Below are 15,530 nucleotides of genomic sequence, written 5' to 3' on the forward strand. Positions count from 1 at the left end.
CCAAATTAACTCCTAATACTCAAGGGGAAATGTTTAAGCAGCAAACAGTTGATAAAAATATAAACACTTTCATTCTCCTTATTCCATGTGGACTTGAACTTAATTATTGAACTTACTCTCACGTGTCCAGACAAAGCATATGCAATTAGCACAATTTAAAAAATCATACCATCTTCAAATTACCTAAATTGCTTATTCAACCAACAGATGATACAAAATCTTTCCAACTAATTTAAACCAACAAGTCTGCCCATCATGGGGTCTTTGGATGGCTTTTTTTTTTTTTTAATCCATATCAAGTCTCATTAGGAACACTGGCCATATTTTGAAATAAATGCTAATATTGTAAGACATTTTATAATTCAATCTCTTTTGTATGCCAGTCACAGCAGATACCTTTCATTTTCAATGTAATGTTATTCTCTATTGAGTCCTAAGGCAAAAGCTTGTCATTGAGCACATATGCGTGGGTGGGTGTGTTGCAAATACAATCAATTAATTGACACATTACAACTGAAGTGGCTTTGGTTGCTCCATCTTCAATTTTCCAGAATTGTTCTTGTCATTATGTTGGAGATTTACAAGGTAAAGGTATTTGTTAGGTCAAACTTGGCAATTTATGGCCTCTACCTGGGGCCTTTCTTATATCCTAGTATCTGGGCTTGCCTTTTCAGCAGAGAACACATATAATCCCTAGAAGGACAAGGTCCCCCAGTTTCTTTTGCTCATGCTCTTGCCGTCAGGGTTCTTTCTTTATAGATGATGCCTTCTTTTGTGCAGACAGAAGGTCCCTCTTTCCCTGTGAAGTGCCCTGCAATGTAGGGGGTGTGGGTTTGATTCCTGGGCAGGAACTAAGATCCCATGTGCCCTGAAGCAACTAAGCCCCTTGCCATGACTAAGACCTGACAGTTAAATAAAAAAAAAAAATAAGAAGAAGAAAAAAAGTACTCCTTCAGAAAAATCCTCAAAAAACAAAGTAGAGTTTAGAGAACTTATGTTTAAAAAAAAAAAAATCTGGGGCAAGGCAGCCATGGCAAGATGCCATCCATCCCCTTTCCTTTATGTACCAAATGCATCACCCCGATACCCCAGAAGGAAATCCAAGGTTAGCATCACCCCCAGGGAATAGCAATTCAAACATTTACTGACTCAGGTAATCTTCAGAGATGTTAGCTTTAGCTGTGGATGTTATTCAGGTGTCATGGGGGTGGTGGGGGTTGCATTCCAGACAGGAGATCAGGACGCAGAGGACCCTGCACCAGCTGCTGCTTCCTCAAAGAAGCCCTGCCTCCTTTTGTCCTTTTGTATTAGTGGACTTTCTCTAAGGATCTTCAAGACGGTTCTCATTCCAGCTGATCTTTAGGAGATGCTGGGCGGTGGGAGGGGGCCACTCCTTTCAAATCACCTTTCTGCAGACAGTTTTCCGATCTGATTCAAGGCCACATCCTGGGCATCTGGTTTCTGTAGCTCAAAGAATTACTGCTCCTGATAAATTGCTCTGAGTTCCAAGGCTACCGCTGTCATCCTGCATTCTCTGACCATTTTCCAGGTCCCCTCATACACACTTAGATTCTCTCTCTCTGTCTGTCTCTTCAACCCATTACACACCACTCCCACCCAAACAAGCTTTATGACAAAATGCACTGGAGCTAGCTAGCTAGCACAGCACCCAAAGCATACAGTAGAGGCTCACAAATGTGCTTTGCGTTAGAAGCTTTGGAGCCCTGAAGCGAGGGATGGAGGCAGGGCTCTCACCTCCGCACCTCTGTAGTTCTCACAGAGCACGTGGCAAAGCAGTGTCAGGCCTGGGGGCTGGAAGGGCGGAGGACAGACATTTTAAACTGCTCAACACCGGTTCTTCAGTGAGAGGGAGTGAACAGTGAGTTCCCATGTAGACTGAGGTGGCACAACTACCTGATAGACAGTGTGGAAAAGAATCGCATCTCAGGGGGTAGTTGAATTAGTAAGTCTTCAGGGTCCCTTCCCATCCTGGGATTTTATGACATTCCTTGTGGACGAAAAAGGGGAGAGGCAGGAAAGAAAAAAAAAAAACAAAAACAGAGGAGAGAGGGGGAAAAAGTGAAAGAATAAAATATAAAAAGAGACAAGAAGGAAGGCCGAAGGCTGGGGACCGTTCTATGCATGGGCCAAATATTCAGATAGAAAGTGCAGAGTTCCTGAGAGGCTGGTGTCTCAATGGGTGGTGCACAGAGTGTCACAGCACCCTTCAGCACCCACCCATTCTTGTCCTGTGGGCCAAGCCTTTGGGCCTGGCCCCACCCAGGGGGCATGAGGCCCACCTGAGCAGTGTGTGTTCATTAGGAAGCTTGGCCTGGGACAAAGAAGGGCAGAACTCTCAGCAACTCTGCACAATCTCTTAGGGGCACGCAGGATCTTAGGAGTTCTCCAGGAGGGTTCTCAATCCTTAGAACAGAGAGGACAAGAAGGAGCCCTTCGTCCTCCGAGCCTGCCCTCCCACAATGAGAGGATTGTGTGGGATTGACATCCACAAGCACTCAGCAGCCGGGCCTGTGTCCAAATGCAACTGTGTGGTTGGATTCATGAACCAATCATAGACATCAGGCCAGTCCCTGCCCCCTGCTCAAAAGCAGCATTTGCAGGTAGAACAAATCAGCCCTCCTCCTAAAAGATTATACTTCTGAGTTACGTCCCTGACAGTGGTGTGGACTACAGTGGCGGGGCTTGGGGCTGTGACCCTCAGAGGGGAATCTTTCTCAGAGACAGCTTTGCTGGCCTGGGAAGGGAAACTGGGCTCTGGCCCCGGGAAGCGTCCCAGCTGGGACAGGATGCTGGATGTCAGGACCTGGGCCTGGTCTCCAGACAGGGCTGATCCAGTTAGGAAGACCTGATACTCATAGAGACGGTGAGGGATGAGATAGACTGGAAGCGAGAAGTAGGGAGCGTAGGGATGGACTCTTCACCTGCCCCACTCTTTTCTATTCCTTTCCTCTTCCACCCCACTTCCTACCCCGCGATTCAGCTGAAACACACCAGCCCAGTCCCAGCACTGTAAGCTGGACAGGAGTGTCACTTTTCATCCCTCTTCTCTCCTGTTTCCCACCCAAGAAGCCCAGTTTCTAGGACTAAAATCAGTCTGCTTCCAATCCTGAGGGTACGTACCTCAGCCCACACCAACATCACATGCCCTACCAAGTGTCCATGCATCACTTCACTGAGCATCATCACTGCCACCACCAACACACACACACACACACACACACACACACACACACACCGGCTCCTGGGGTAAAGGTGCCAGCTTGTTTTTGCAGTTTTCCCCCTTTGCTGCTCTCCATCATTTGCCCGCTCTGTCCTTTACATGACTTGTGCCAACTTTTGTGCATAAGTCTTGCCCCTCTACCTCCTCAGAGAACCCAAGCTGGTGCTGAGACACAGAAACTAGGCAGTCCTCACACACAAAGCCACAGCCCATCATGGTGATAGGGTCAAACCAGGGAGGATTGTGCATGCTCTCACACTTACACACACACTCTGGAGCTCCCCAAGAGTTCAGTCTGCAGAAAACCACCCCTCCCTCCCTGCTAACCTTCCTCACTCACTTGCAGCCTCCCCCATCCCACTTGGTCTCCCGGCTCCATCCCTGAGTTGGAGGCGCACAGAGCAGGCACCAGGATGTAAACACCTGGAAAAAATCACAAAGCAGTCAAGCAAAAAAATCACACAAAGGACCCCAAAGGGAGGATCCCAGGGGATCCTTCCTTCTGCGGCTTCCTCTTGCATCCCCTCCCTCTGTTCCCCTCCCCACCCCCGACAAAGAGTCACCAAGCCCAGTCCAAATCGATTGTTTTATTGACTGTTTACATCATACAGACGCCTTTAGAAAAGGGCGCGGGCTCCAGGGGGCTATTCCGCCCCGAGGCCTCACTTGTGCTGCGCTTCACCGACAGGTCTGGTCCCCGATGCCCCTAACCCCCCACCCCAACCCCTAGGCTTTTCTGCAAGAAGAACGAAAAAAAGACCACCGCCCCAGTTGCCGCGCCCACCCCGCCCTCCCTCCCGCCCGACTCCCAACACTATACTTGATACACTTTTACGGGACACAGACTTTTCTCCTACGGAGCACGCTCTTCTAGGGCTACAGCCCGGCAAACACTGTTCTCGAAGAAGGAGGGGCGGGGCGGGGGAGGCGCGAGCATCCGTGGCTTTTCTCCATCAGGACCCCGCCGCAGTCACACGCAGGCTTTGTGCGAACTGGAGCACTAGCCCCTCACGGGAGACCTGATCCAGGAGGCCAGAGCAGGCTTCCTGGGCTCCCCGGCCCTTCTCTAGCTGAGGTCCAGGCCGCGAGCAGCAGCGGAAGCGGAGCTGTCGAGTCTCCGGAAACCCCAAGTCCCCCACAACGAAATTGGCCCGGGACCAAGGCCGCACCCTCAGCGGAAAAGGGGTGCGTGGTTCTCCGGCACTTTAAGTTAGGGGAGAGGGCGAAAGAAGACGGATTCCCCCCACCCCAAGACACACACACACACATTTTTCACCAGAGGCAAAGAAGGGAGTGTTAGCACCAGACCCGGAGAGTCGCTGTCTTGGAACACAACGAAAATACGAAAATCAAAGTGCGGCGCTGAAATGCGCCCCAGGCACCCGGCTCGGCTCCAGCCGGTCCGAAGTGGAGAAACGATGAAAGTACAGAAGCGTTTGGTTTCCAGGCATGAGGGGGCTTTGAAACTAGAAACGGGATTGCCGCCGAATCCTGGTTTCTGGGATGCGCAGCCCCGGAAAGGGCAGAGTAGGGGGTTGAGGCGGGACGCCATAGCGCTCCACGCCAGGGACGTCTGCTGGGGGTCCCGGGCTGACCGCGAGCCACAGCATGACCATCAGATGTTTCCAACGTCTTTTTCTATTTCCTTCGGCTTCCGGGCCCACAGTGAAGTGGGCTCCGGGGCGGGATTGCGCAGATAATTGGAATGGGAATGGAGAGGCTTGGAGTTCGCCTCACGGTCAGCGGATGGTGTCTCACACAGGGCGGGAGGAGCAGGGGGGAACTGTGCTTGCATGGAGGGGAATTCAGCCCACAGGGACAACGACCGTCGTGGGTGGGACTGGTGAAATCGTCCCACTCCCCACTGGACGCTCCCAGTAGTCAGGGTAAGGAGGTGGAGTAAGTGAAGGTGGGGTTGGGGCATAAATCCTAACAGCCCTAAGCCTCTGCTCCCAGATACCCGAGGTCGGGGACGGGGATGGGCCGCCAGGTAGGCTGGGGTTCAGCCCACCGTCTGCCTGTAGTTGCCGTTAATCTCCTGGGCGATGTCGACCGCTTCGGCACCTAAGGGCAACCGGTCACTGTACTCGGAGCCCGCCTCGAACTCCTCTTGGTTGGCCTTGGACTGGGATTCCACCAGCGAGCAAGCTGCCAGGCTCTCCTCTCTCTGCAGGTCCCCACTGGGGTCCCCCTGCTCCGCATCTTCGTCAAGGCTCTCCCCGGGGGCCTCTTCTGGCTCCTCCCCGCCCGCCTCGCCACCTGCGGGGTAGCTTTTCTCGGACTCGAGGTAGGAGGCGCGCGGGTCGAAGTCGGCGGCGATGCGCTTCTCCATGGGGTCGGGGGCCTGCGGCCTCAGGATTAGGCGGTAGGGCTTGCCCGGGTGTTTGGCCAGCAGATGGCAGCAGGCGGCGCCCAGCAGGGGCACGGTGGCCAGCACCAGAAGGAACACGCTCACCGCCACGATCACCAGCAGCGAGGGCAGCTCTTTCTTGGTGGCGAACACCACTTGCACGTGGCAGGCCTCGCCTGCTAGCGCCAGGCACACGGAGTAGTTGGTGCCGGGCCGCAGGCCACGGAACCAGTAGGCGTTGACGCCCTCCTCTACACGCGACCACTGCACTGCTGCGCCGCCCCCCGCCGGGCACAGATAAAGCAGGCGCAGTGGCCGCCGCCCGGGTCGCCCTCCTCCCGAAGCGCCCCCGGGCCCCGGGCCCCAGCGAGCCGCCAAGGGCGTCAGCTGCACCCGCGCCTCCCGCTCCGCCACGTCCAGCGCGATGACGCCCAGCTCAAAAACGTGAGGCTTGAGCTCGGCGCTCTGGTTGAAGGCGTGGTTGGACACGTACCGCGAGAGGTCTCCTTGGCCACAGCGCTGCTCCTCCATTGGGTCGGCGGGGACCTGATTTTCCGCTTCTTCACCCTCACCTGCCTCCTCCTCCGCCTCCTCCTGCTCCGGCCCCATCTCTGAATCCCCGAGGACGCTAACCCGGCCCACGCCTTGGCCTTTGATTTTGCCTTCGGGCTTGGACGTTAAGACGCTGTTGCCCCGGGTTTTAGCTGTGGACTTACGCTCAGAGGTTGGAGCCTGCCCATCAGGGTCTCCCCCTGCGCCAGGAGCGTGCTTTGGGGGGCCGGCAGCTGCCACTGCCACACGAACCGACGTGGAGTTGGCGCCCAGCTCGTTGTGGGCACGGCAGGTGTAGACGCCTGCCTCCTTGGCACTCAGGAAGGGCACCAACAGGGAGCCATTGGTGAGGGCCAGGAAGCGCTGGGTGGCTGGGGGAGCCGGCCAGGCGTGTGCTGGAGTCGGGGTTGGGGCCTCTGTCTGCGTTGGCCCGTCCCCATCTCCTTCCCCCTCCCCGTCTTCCGCCCCGTCCCCGCCGTCCTCCCCGCTCAGGACTTGCGGGGCTAGCACTACGGTGCCACCCGGGATCTGAAGTTGCCATTGCAGGCGGGGCGTGGGGTGTCCTTCGGCGACGCAGTGTACCATGAGCGTCAGGCCGGAGGGCAGGGGGCTGCCTGGCGCTTCGGGCGGCGGCTCCATACTCAGATGCACACTGGGCGGTACACAGGACAGGGCTGGCAGGCGATGCACCGGCACGCCCTGCAGCTCAGGAGGCGAGGCGCACGCTATGGAGTCGGGCTCGGGCAAGGAGACCCGGGTGCTCGCGGCCCAGGCCTGCAGCCACACAAGACTGCAACTGCAGTGGAAGGGGTTGTGGTAGAGTTGCAGATGCGACAGCGCGCTTAGCGCGTCGAAGGTGCCGGGAGCCAGTGTGCGAAGCCGGTTGTTGTTGATGCGCAGAGAGCGCAGATCAGGCAGCGCACCGAGTGCGTCCCGGGGCAACGAGCCCAGGCGGTTGTGGTTCATCTTGAGCAGCTGTAGCGCGCTCAGATTACGCAGGTCGCTCCATGGGAAGCTGGATATGAGGTTGTGGCTCAGGTCGAGGTTCTTGAGCTGGCTCAGCACGGCCAGCGAGCCGGGTTCCACCGTGCGCACCTCATTGTGCGCCAACCACAGCGAGGTGACCTGCGTGACGTCGGCGAAAGCCCCGCGCCGCAATACGGTGATCTTGTTCGCCGACAGACTGAGCGTGGTCACGTTGGCCGGCAGTCCTTCTGGAACCTCGCGCAGCTCCTTGTAGGCGCAGTCGGCGAACTGGTGCGCGTACTTGTCCACGCAGGCGCACGGCTCTGGGCACGCTGCGGCCGCTCCTAGCAGCGCCCAAGCCAGACACAGGGCCCTCAAGGGCACCATCGCTGATCCTGCAGGTGGAAACGGGGGTGGGGGGGGCGGGGTGAGGGGATGGTAGGCGTGGGGTGGGGGTAGGATAGGCATGGGAGAGGGAGGGGGTAGGCGTAGGACGGGGAGAGGGAGGGGGAGAATGTGACTCACCGAGCTCCAGCTTCCCTCCCCTGCCAAGCTCTGCCTCCTGTAAACCTGTCTAGGGCAGATCGCAGGGCTCTGGTAACTTTCTGCTCTGGGCCCAGAGTCTCTCTTAGGCACGAGTTGGAGCTCAATAAGTCTCGGGATTCAATGCGTGCTCCCTCTCAGGACTTCCTTTTCTAGCAGCCTCCTACCTCGCTCTTTTCTCTCTACCTATCCCGTCAGCCTCCACAGCTAGACCCTCCACAGGCTGGGCCTATACCCGGTCTGCCCTGAGCTTTGCATTGATCCCTGACTCTGTTTCTAACCCTAGGTTTAACTCAGTGAAAGGGATACATAGGCTATTTTTGTCCATGACTGTCTGTCCTCCCCTGAACTCTTTGTCACACTGCACAGAAATCGCCCACACACGCCCATACAGACACCGGACAATACAACACAAGCCCAGGCGCCTGCCATCAAACCGGGACTTCTGTTTAGGGGGTCCCAACACATTTAATAGACAGACAAACACAAAGACACCCAGACACAGGCACCATATCCTCTGGAGACCTCATTGTTCTCTGAACTGAACACAGCATTTGTACAGCGTTCTCCAGCACCGGGCAAGGCACTTTCCTGTTCATTGTTGGAACTGACAGACATCAGGGCACAAATCCTCACATGCGCGGACCCACATACCGGGACACAGGCGGGCACTTGCGTCTGTAGACAGCCCTCTGAGACTGAAATCCCAGCGGCTCAGCAAAAGGTGTGAACTTGCTGCAGGTGGCAAGAAGACTGGGACGGGAACGGGGAAGCAGACTCGCCAGGCCCCTCTCGGGCTGCAATCAAAGCTGCCTTTCCCGGGGGCTGCAACTCCAGGGAGGGGAAAACCATCAGGGCTGCTCAGTTAACCTTCATTCTCCAAGCTGGGACCAAGAGCAATGGAGGGATGTCACTAAAGATTCTTACTTCCACCTCGGGACCTCCCATGGGGTGAGGGGGTGTCCCTAGCCAGTGGGGTCAAGGCGGCTGTCACTAGCTAATCAAGTAGAAGGTTCAAGATTTGGCCTCTCTTCTGCAGCCCAGATGCCTGACAACGCCCCCGCCTCCCCCCAAAAAAGATTCTTATCCCCAGTCACAACAAACGCACCTACAAACAGAATCCCGGCTTCCACTTAGGGCTCCTGACAGGTTGCCAGAGCCCCTCCCACACTCCGGTCTTTAGAACCGGCATCCCCCACTTCCTCTTGTTCCCGAGGGAAAGCCCCTCCCCTCTGCTCCCCGTCTCCTGCTTGCAAGAGCCAGCAGGGTCTGGCACCCTGGACGGACTCTACCCCTTCCTGGGTCAGGGTTGTGCAGTGGTCTCCGAGGCTTACCGGCTGCTCTCCAACTCTCCGTGCGCTGCCCTCGGGTTGCAACCCCCTCTCCAGACTGGATGTCGCGGAGCCAGGACGACAGCCCAAGGGCGCTTCCCACATCTGTTGCTGCGACTGTGGGGGAAGATGGTAGAGAGGCAGAGAAAGGGACAGGTAAGTTGCGGATTCCCCTGGCCCTGAGGTCCCACTTCAGTTTTCTCTTTCGCATCTGTCTCCCCGCACCTCTCACCGGCTGCAGATTGAAGAGTCCTCCCGGGCTGCGGGGCTTTGCGCAGCCTCTCCCACCTCCCGCATCATCTACATTTGTTAAAGCCGTAGAGATTCGTCCCCTGGTCACAAAGAGGCGCCCCCACGCCCACCGCCCTCGACTTGGCTCTTTCTAGTTCACCGCACTCCCAAAACCCACGTTTCCCCTACATCTACACATCTGCAGACATGATCACTATTCTTAATTATACAGCCCCCTCCCCCTGTTCAAACATGTTGGCACAGACACAGACCCTCACACCGTCCACACAGTTGCTCTTCAATATTAGAATCACCCATCATCATGTAATAATCGCGCCAATGTGTTGAGCTCTCGCTTCGTTCACGCACATTTTCACTCGCCGGTGAGTGTTCACACCCGGGACACTCACCATTCTCCTCCTCCTGCACGCACACACATTCATGCGCACTCACCCTCACGCCCGGGTCCCGCCAGGGCCCGTTAGCTTTGCTGCTAATTGAATGCGAGCCTCTTTTACGCCCCGCAACACGTGAGACAAACCATCTTTGAGGAATTGGGGGAAGGAAAGGCGCACGCCTGAAGTGGGGGAGGCGTGTCTTTGCTTTAAAACTCTTTCTGCAAAGGCAGGCGGTGGTGCCGACAGACCTCGCCCGGGACTGGCTGAGCTGCGCGCCGCCCGGCTCGCGCGGACCCTTCCTTCCCGCACCCTCGCTGCTAGCCGCCTCCTCCCCGAAGCCACGTTCAACACGATGCATAATTGATAGTGTTAGCAGAGCGCCTCACCCTCCCTGCTATTTTTGCCTGGATCCGGGCAGCTACAAGCCCCTGTCTTCCCCGCCCCCTCCCCACCCCCAACAGCCCAACCCGGAGACTAGAACGCACCGCCCTGCTGGGCGCGCGGAGAAGCGACGCTCCCCTCCCCAGCCCACCACCGCCCCAGCCCAGCCTCCTCAGCTGGACTGCGTACGTCTTGTCTTTTGTGGCTAACCCAGTGCTTGAAGCCCACCGCCCAGCGTATGGGACCGTGCGTATCGCAGAGTAGGGCAGGGCGCTTGGGTACCATCCTGCGCTCCCAGGAAGCCCACCCAGGCGCACCCCAGCGCCTCGCCCTCTGGTCTTGCTAGCTTGGGGCTCCGAGGCTGCAGCAGACGGCGGGATGGAGAGGCATGGTTACAAAACGTCTGCTCCTTTTGAGCACTGTGGGTTGGGGATGTAAGGCTTGAGCATCTCTCTCCCTCCTCCGCCCCCACCAACGTCTTCACGGTCTAACCAGCAAACACACCATCAGCCACCACCGCCCCCCCCACTATCCCTGACAGCCTCCGCAGCCCCGATACCGCCCTACTGTCTCACACCCTCACACAACAGTCGGCCTCAGCAGACTCGAATATTTGCTCTTCCAGTCTCTGGCGAAACTCCGACAATTCTTCTAGCGACAAGAAAGTGGAGGCTCAGGGATGTCCATGCATTTGTATAGAACTCGACTTCTGTTCCCCCACAGTGTCTATGACAGCCCTGGAGACAGAGTTGCTGACCAGAATCGGAAAGGAGGGTGCAGGCGGTGAACATGCAGAGCCCCGTTCCTCGGTTTTTCCGTAGACACTGAGCACTCTGGGGGCTCTTGGCCCCCCAGCCCTCACTCCGGCCAAGGCGGTCTCTGGAGGTGGGTCGGTTTGGGGCCTCTGAGATCAATCTTCTTACTTGAATTTGAGCATTTTAATGAGCTGAGTAGGTGGGGGAGAGCGACGGGTGAGGAGGGCTGCATCTAAAGGGACCACCCCACGAGGGGTTCCGAGGAGGCTTTGTAAATTAAATATGAACAGACTGCTCCATGCATACTCCGCATCCTTTCCTCTCGCCTATTCCTGCGGTCGCTACAGGCAGCCCTGATGGGACCAGCGCATCTCATCAACCCAGAATTCAGAACCCTGAACTTCACTTCACTTGCCTGTGTCTGTAATCCCTACAGACACCTCCGGGGAAGGTGATGGGGGCACCCAGAGGGAGAAGGTGGCTTCGAGGAGGGAGGAGGGGTAAGAGGCTCTTGACCACGAGGTAGGGGCGGCACCAGTAGGTCCCCATGGCGCCGGCCGCGGGCCTGGCACAGCTTCTTTGTCTGCTCAGCAAGGGGGGTTTCCTGGATGTACAGTCTGAGCGTCTTGGGAATCTTGAAGGGCAATTCCAGGAGCCTTGGTCGAATAAGAGGGATCTGGGGAGATGGGGGCCCTGCAGCCAGGTTGGAGAATAGAGTCCTGGATGGGGGGTCCTGGAGACTTTCTTTGGCAGGGGGAGGGGTGTCTGGCTTAAAGGCAGTGACCTAGACTCTGGCTTGGAGGCAGGTGACTTGTGGACCAGTTTTCACTCCCTCCCCCTGTTTTGGTTCTTTTTGCCTTGGGCTAGGAAGCCTAAGGGGAGGCAGGGTTAGGGTAGCTCAGAACGGTTGAGGGACTGGAAGACAGAGGCTGGGGAATGGAAGGAAAAATGACCTCTCTCTCCGCAGAAGAACTTCCCTCGACCGTGGGGACTCGCCCAACCTGGGAACCTCTGGGGCCCGAGAGCCAAGAAAGACCCCCTTCCTTGCTCTTTTCCCGGGGATGCAGAAGCCAGGGGAATTTGGCAGGGAGACAGGGCTCCAGGCGCCTGGAGAGGGGCTAAGGGCTCAGTAGCCACCCAGGAGAGGGCGTCAATTCCCGCGGACCCCCGCAGCTCCCACCCACTCTCCTGCAAGCGCTTTTGTTCCCGGAGCCTGCCTTGGGGAAAAAAGACAACCCTTACCCCCGCCTTGAACCCTGAAGAGTTCAGTGCCCGCCAAGGCAGGGCTGGAGCCCGAGTCGCCCCGGGCAGAGTCCGCCGAGGTCTCGGTTGGGAGCTACGACTCCAGGATCAGGCTCCGAGCTCCTCTTGGAGAAGGCTGCGCGTATTTCCACCGGCGCCGCCAGGCGCGCAGGAGCCAGCCTCTCTAATGTTTGTAATGTGGATGATGGTACAGTTACTGAAGGGCTGGGGAACCGGGAGCGAAGATACCACCCCCACCTCCGCCTACGTCTTTTATGGTTAAAGAAACAGACACCTAATTAGGTGCGTGGAAATAGGGGAGAGACGGGGTACAAGTTTCCAAGACGCCAGCGTGGAGGCCCAGGTTTGAAATCTGCAGAATCTAGGCTAAGGTTTTTGGACCAGGCTGTGGTGCCGACCCTAGATTCACCCAGAGAGGATAACTCGAGCTCTGGGCAGCTTTTTGTGGACTTTTAACTGCGACCTTGCCGACCCTCACGGTTCCGAGGGTAGGGAGAGTTGAGACCCCCTGGATCCCGGCACTAAGCTACCCGGATTCTATTCAAAGCTAGGGCCCAGGGCTGGTTCGCGCGCTCCCCCTGCTGGAAACCGCCTGTCGGGCTCAGAGGCGCAGGGCAGCGGCTGGGGTACCTTGGGCCGGGAGGTTCTGAGGCTCGAACCGGGGCCAGGACCGAAGCCTGCGCGGCTCCCGGTTCTTCATCCCGCGGTGCGACATTCCGAAGTGGGACATGCTAACCCAAGCAACAAAGCTTTCGTCCCCATGCCCACCACTCAGCGGACGTCCCAGGAATCTGCAGCTTCTTCACCCCCGCACAACACAGGCACAGTCCTCGCTTTGCACCCCGCTGTGTTTCCCACGCCGAGGGCACAATTGGCACCTTCTGGATACTCGGTGAGCAACGAAGAAGTTTCTTTCTCCTGGGAGGAAGCCACCCTGTACTCCTCCCCTACCTTCCCTGTGCGGGCTAAGTGCTTTCTCTTTGAGTCCAGTACCCAGGCTTGGACCGGAGGAGAGAATGGCACCCCACTCCAGTACCCTTGCCTGGAAAAATCCCAAGGATGGAGGAGCCTGGTAGGCTACAGCCTGTGGGTCGCAATGAGTCGGACACGACTGAACGACTAACACACACACACACACACACACACACACACACACGGCTAGAAGGCCGACCTTAGGTCTTCTGATTTTGCCAGACCTATAAAATGCCTGTATCTGAAAAACAAAATCTCTTTCAGGCTCTAAGAAGGAAATAGAAAACTGCAGAGTTGGAAGTGGTAGACGTTTGATGAAATGTTTAGGACATATAACATTGTGCAGACCATTCCTTTGCAACTGCACGCAGAGTTGTACACGCCCTTGTATTTATTTACTGCCTTCCTAAAGAAAAGCTCAATGCTTTTTAAAGGAAAAGAACAAAAATCCAAACATCCATAATGGGCAATGTCCAACCAAAACTTACTGTACTTGTAAAGAAGGTGGATATAGGACCCATAACTAAGAAAAAAATTAGTCAACAGAAATAGAAATCACAGAGATGATGGAATTAGCAGACAATGACTTGGAAATCATGCCCTTGTATTTAATGTGACAGGCAGGTGATTTAATGAAAGAACAAGGGTCTCTGAGAGTAAGAAAGCCAGAACCCAGAAGGGCATCAAGTATCTTCAGCATAGCAACCTATTCAGGAGACCCTTCCCACCTGCCCTCCAGCCAAAATCTCTTAAACCCACAGCTTCCCACCTTTCAGCTTCTGTAGTCCTTGTTTATAAAACCACACCACCACCACCACCCCCAGCCTGTCCTCAACCTTGACTCAGATGATAAAGAATCTGCTGGCAATGCAGGAGACCTGGGTTTAATCCCTGGGTCAGGAAGATCCCCTAGAGAATGCATGGCAACCCACTCCAGTATTCTTGCCTGGAGAGTTCCATGGACAGAGAAGCCTGGTGGGCTACAGTCCTTGGGGTTCAACAAAGAGTTGGACACGACTGAGCGACTAACACACTTCAATCCCAACTTCCATCTCTCCTTCTCCTCATACACACTCTACATAGTGGTTAGGAGGGAAGGTGCTAGCATCTGACTTCACCGTGTATGCACTGTGTGACCTTGGCCAAGTTACTTAACCTCTCTGTGTGGAGTGGGGGCAGTGGAGTGGAGGGTATAAATAAGAATAACTGTTTTATTGGGTTGCTGTGAGGATTAAGTGAGTCAATGCATGCAAAACACTGGCACTTAGGTAGTACTCAGAAATGAGCTATTCCCTGCCTCCCAACAATAGCTAGAATTAACTATCATTATTATCTTACAGCACTGGGTACAGGTATGATGAGATGTTCCACTGAGCATGCTCCTATATGTTTGTGTACTGCCTCTCCAGTAGGAAGAAAGGCCTTGGCCCTCCCCCTAAAATCTCTCTTCATTCCTCCTGTACCTCCCACACACCATGGCACAGGTAAAAATCAGAATTGCTATTATCATTATTTGTAAAGTCTTTCTAGTCTCAGATGCTTAAACCCAGGTTCTCATATTTGCAGCTGTCACCAGTGCGCCTGTTTGGGAAGAGAGACCTGCAGCTGCAGGCTTGGAGAAAGGTTTTTAATTAAAACCACAATCTGTTTAAGTATTTATTGGGCTCTGTGACTTTAATTATTTTCTAGGGAAAAACAGAAAAATCCACATTTGCATATGGGAAGACTGTTGATTTCAGAGGAAAGTAGCAACCTGTGGCAGTTTGCTGGAGGCAACTGGGAGGAATTTCCTGAATGGTTCAAATGAAGCTCGACATTATTAATAAGCTGGAATCCAGTCCATGACCTTCCTCCCAGCGCTTTCATGAAATTAGCTTAACTTGCTGGCAAGGCGCTTTATTGCCATCAAAATTAACGACAGCTTTTCCAGTGGCATCTCATGTAATTATCTGAGTCTGTGCTTGTCTCACCAAAGATGGGAAAGTCCCACCTGGAAGATACAACACGCCTGCCTGGGCAACCTGCTTAGCTATTCTACCCAGTCCAGGCATGACTGGAACCCCTAGAGCTGGAGTCCTGGGCAGCCAGCCTCTCCATGGCAGGGGGAAGCAGGGGCAGGGAGGCCAGGGGATCATTTATGATGCTTCCATCTGCAGATAACAGAATGCCCATCTTAAAGTGTGTTAAACTATTAAGTGCATCATCTCACAAGCAGGAAGCAGGTCTGGCTTCAGGGAGGGCTGATTCAGTAGCTCAATGACATTGGCAGGCTTGGGTTCTTCTGTCTCTTCTCCCATTCTCAACAGGGCTTCAACTTGAGCCTCATGTCCCTCAGCGTCATTGGAGGGCTTTGGCAGCAGCTCAGGTAACATGCTTATCAGTAGCACACCCCAGAAGAGAGAGACTGGAACTATTGCCTCTCATTAGGTCTTTTGGACACATATTGGCTTAGGACTCTCCATCTTTGAGCCAGTCACTGGCAGAGGGGATAGGATTGATTGGCTTAGAGTAATCATCTAGTCCTGAAATAGATGTTGAGGAGTCAGT

The 15,530-nt window shown here is 55.2% G+C and overlaps 1 protein-coding gene and 1 long non-coding RNA gene across 7 annotated transcripts; one reads left to right on the plus strand and one right to left on the minus strand.

Annotated features, from left to right (window-relative positions):
* Nucleotides 1-3,813: 3,813 nt before the first annotated feature.
* On the minus strand, nucleotides 3,814-9,647 carry ISLR2 (immunoglobulin superfamily containing leucine rich repeat 2). Of its 4 annotated transcripts, none has more exons than XM_061394869.1 (3): nucleotides 9,487-9,647; nucleotides 8,987-9,100; nucleotides 3,814-7,504 (listed from the first exon to the last, which is right to left on the minus strand). In XM_061394869.1, the coding sequence occupies exons 1-3, from the start codon at nucleotides 9,536-9,538 to the stop codon at nucleotides 5,244-5,246; spliced, it is 2,427 nt and encodes an 808-aa protein (XP_061250853.1). In that variant the 5' UTR covers nucleotides 9,539-9,647; the 3' UTR covers nucleotides 3,814-5,243. The 4 variants fall into 4 exon arrangements, with proteins under 4 accessions (XP_061250853.1, XP_061250854.1, XP_061250852.1 ...); XM_061394870.1 differs by lacking the exon at nucleotides 9,487-9,647 and adding an exon at nucleotides 8,307-8,536 and having other exon boundaries at nucleotides 8,987-9,057; XM_061394868.1 differs by lacking the exon at nucleotides 9,487-9,647 and having other exon boundaries at nucleotides 8,987-9,445.
* LOC133234388 (uncharacterized) lies at nucleotides 9,050-14,638 on the plus strand. Of its 3 annotated transcripts, none has more exons than XR_009732124.1 (4): nucleotides 9,050-9,139; nucleotides 10,717-12,903; nucleotides 14,324-14,467; nucleotides 14,550-14,638. It is a non-coding gene; the product is annotated as an uncharacterized LOC133234388 (long non-coding RNA). The 3 variants fall into 3 exon arrangements; XR_009732125.1 differs by having other exon boundaries at nucleotides 10,717-11,199; nucleotides 11,716-12,903; nucleotides 14,324-14,638; XR_009732123.1 differs by having other exon boundaries at nucleotides 14,324-14,638.
* Nucleotides 14,639-15,530: the final 892 nt, after the last annotated feature.

This window comes from Bos javanicus, chromosome 21 (genome assembly GCF_032452875.1).
Source record: "Bos javanicus breed banteng chromosome 21, ARS-OSU_banteng_1.0, whole genome shotgun sequence".
NCBI classification, from domain to species: Eukaryota; Metazoa; Chordata; class Mammalia; order Artiodactyla; family Bovidae; genus Bos; species Bos javanicus.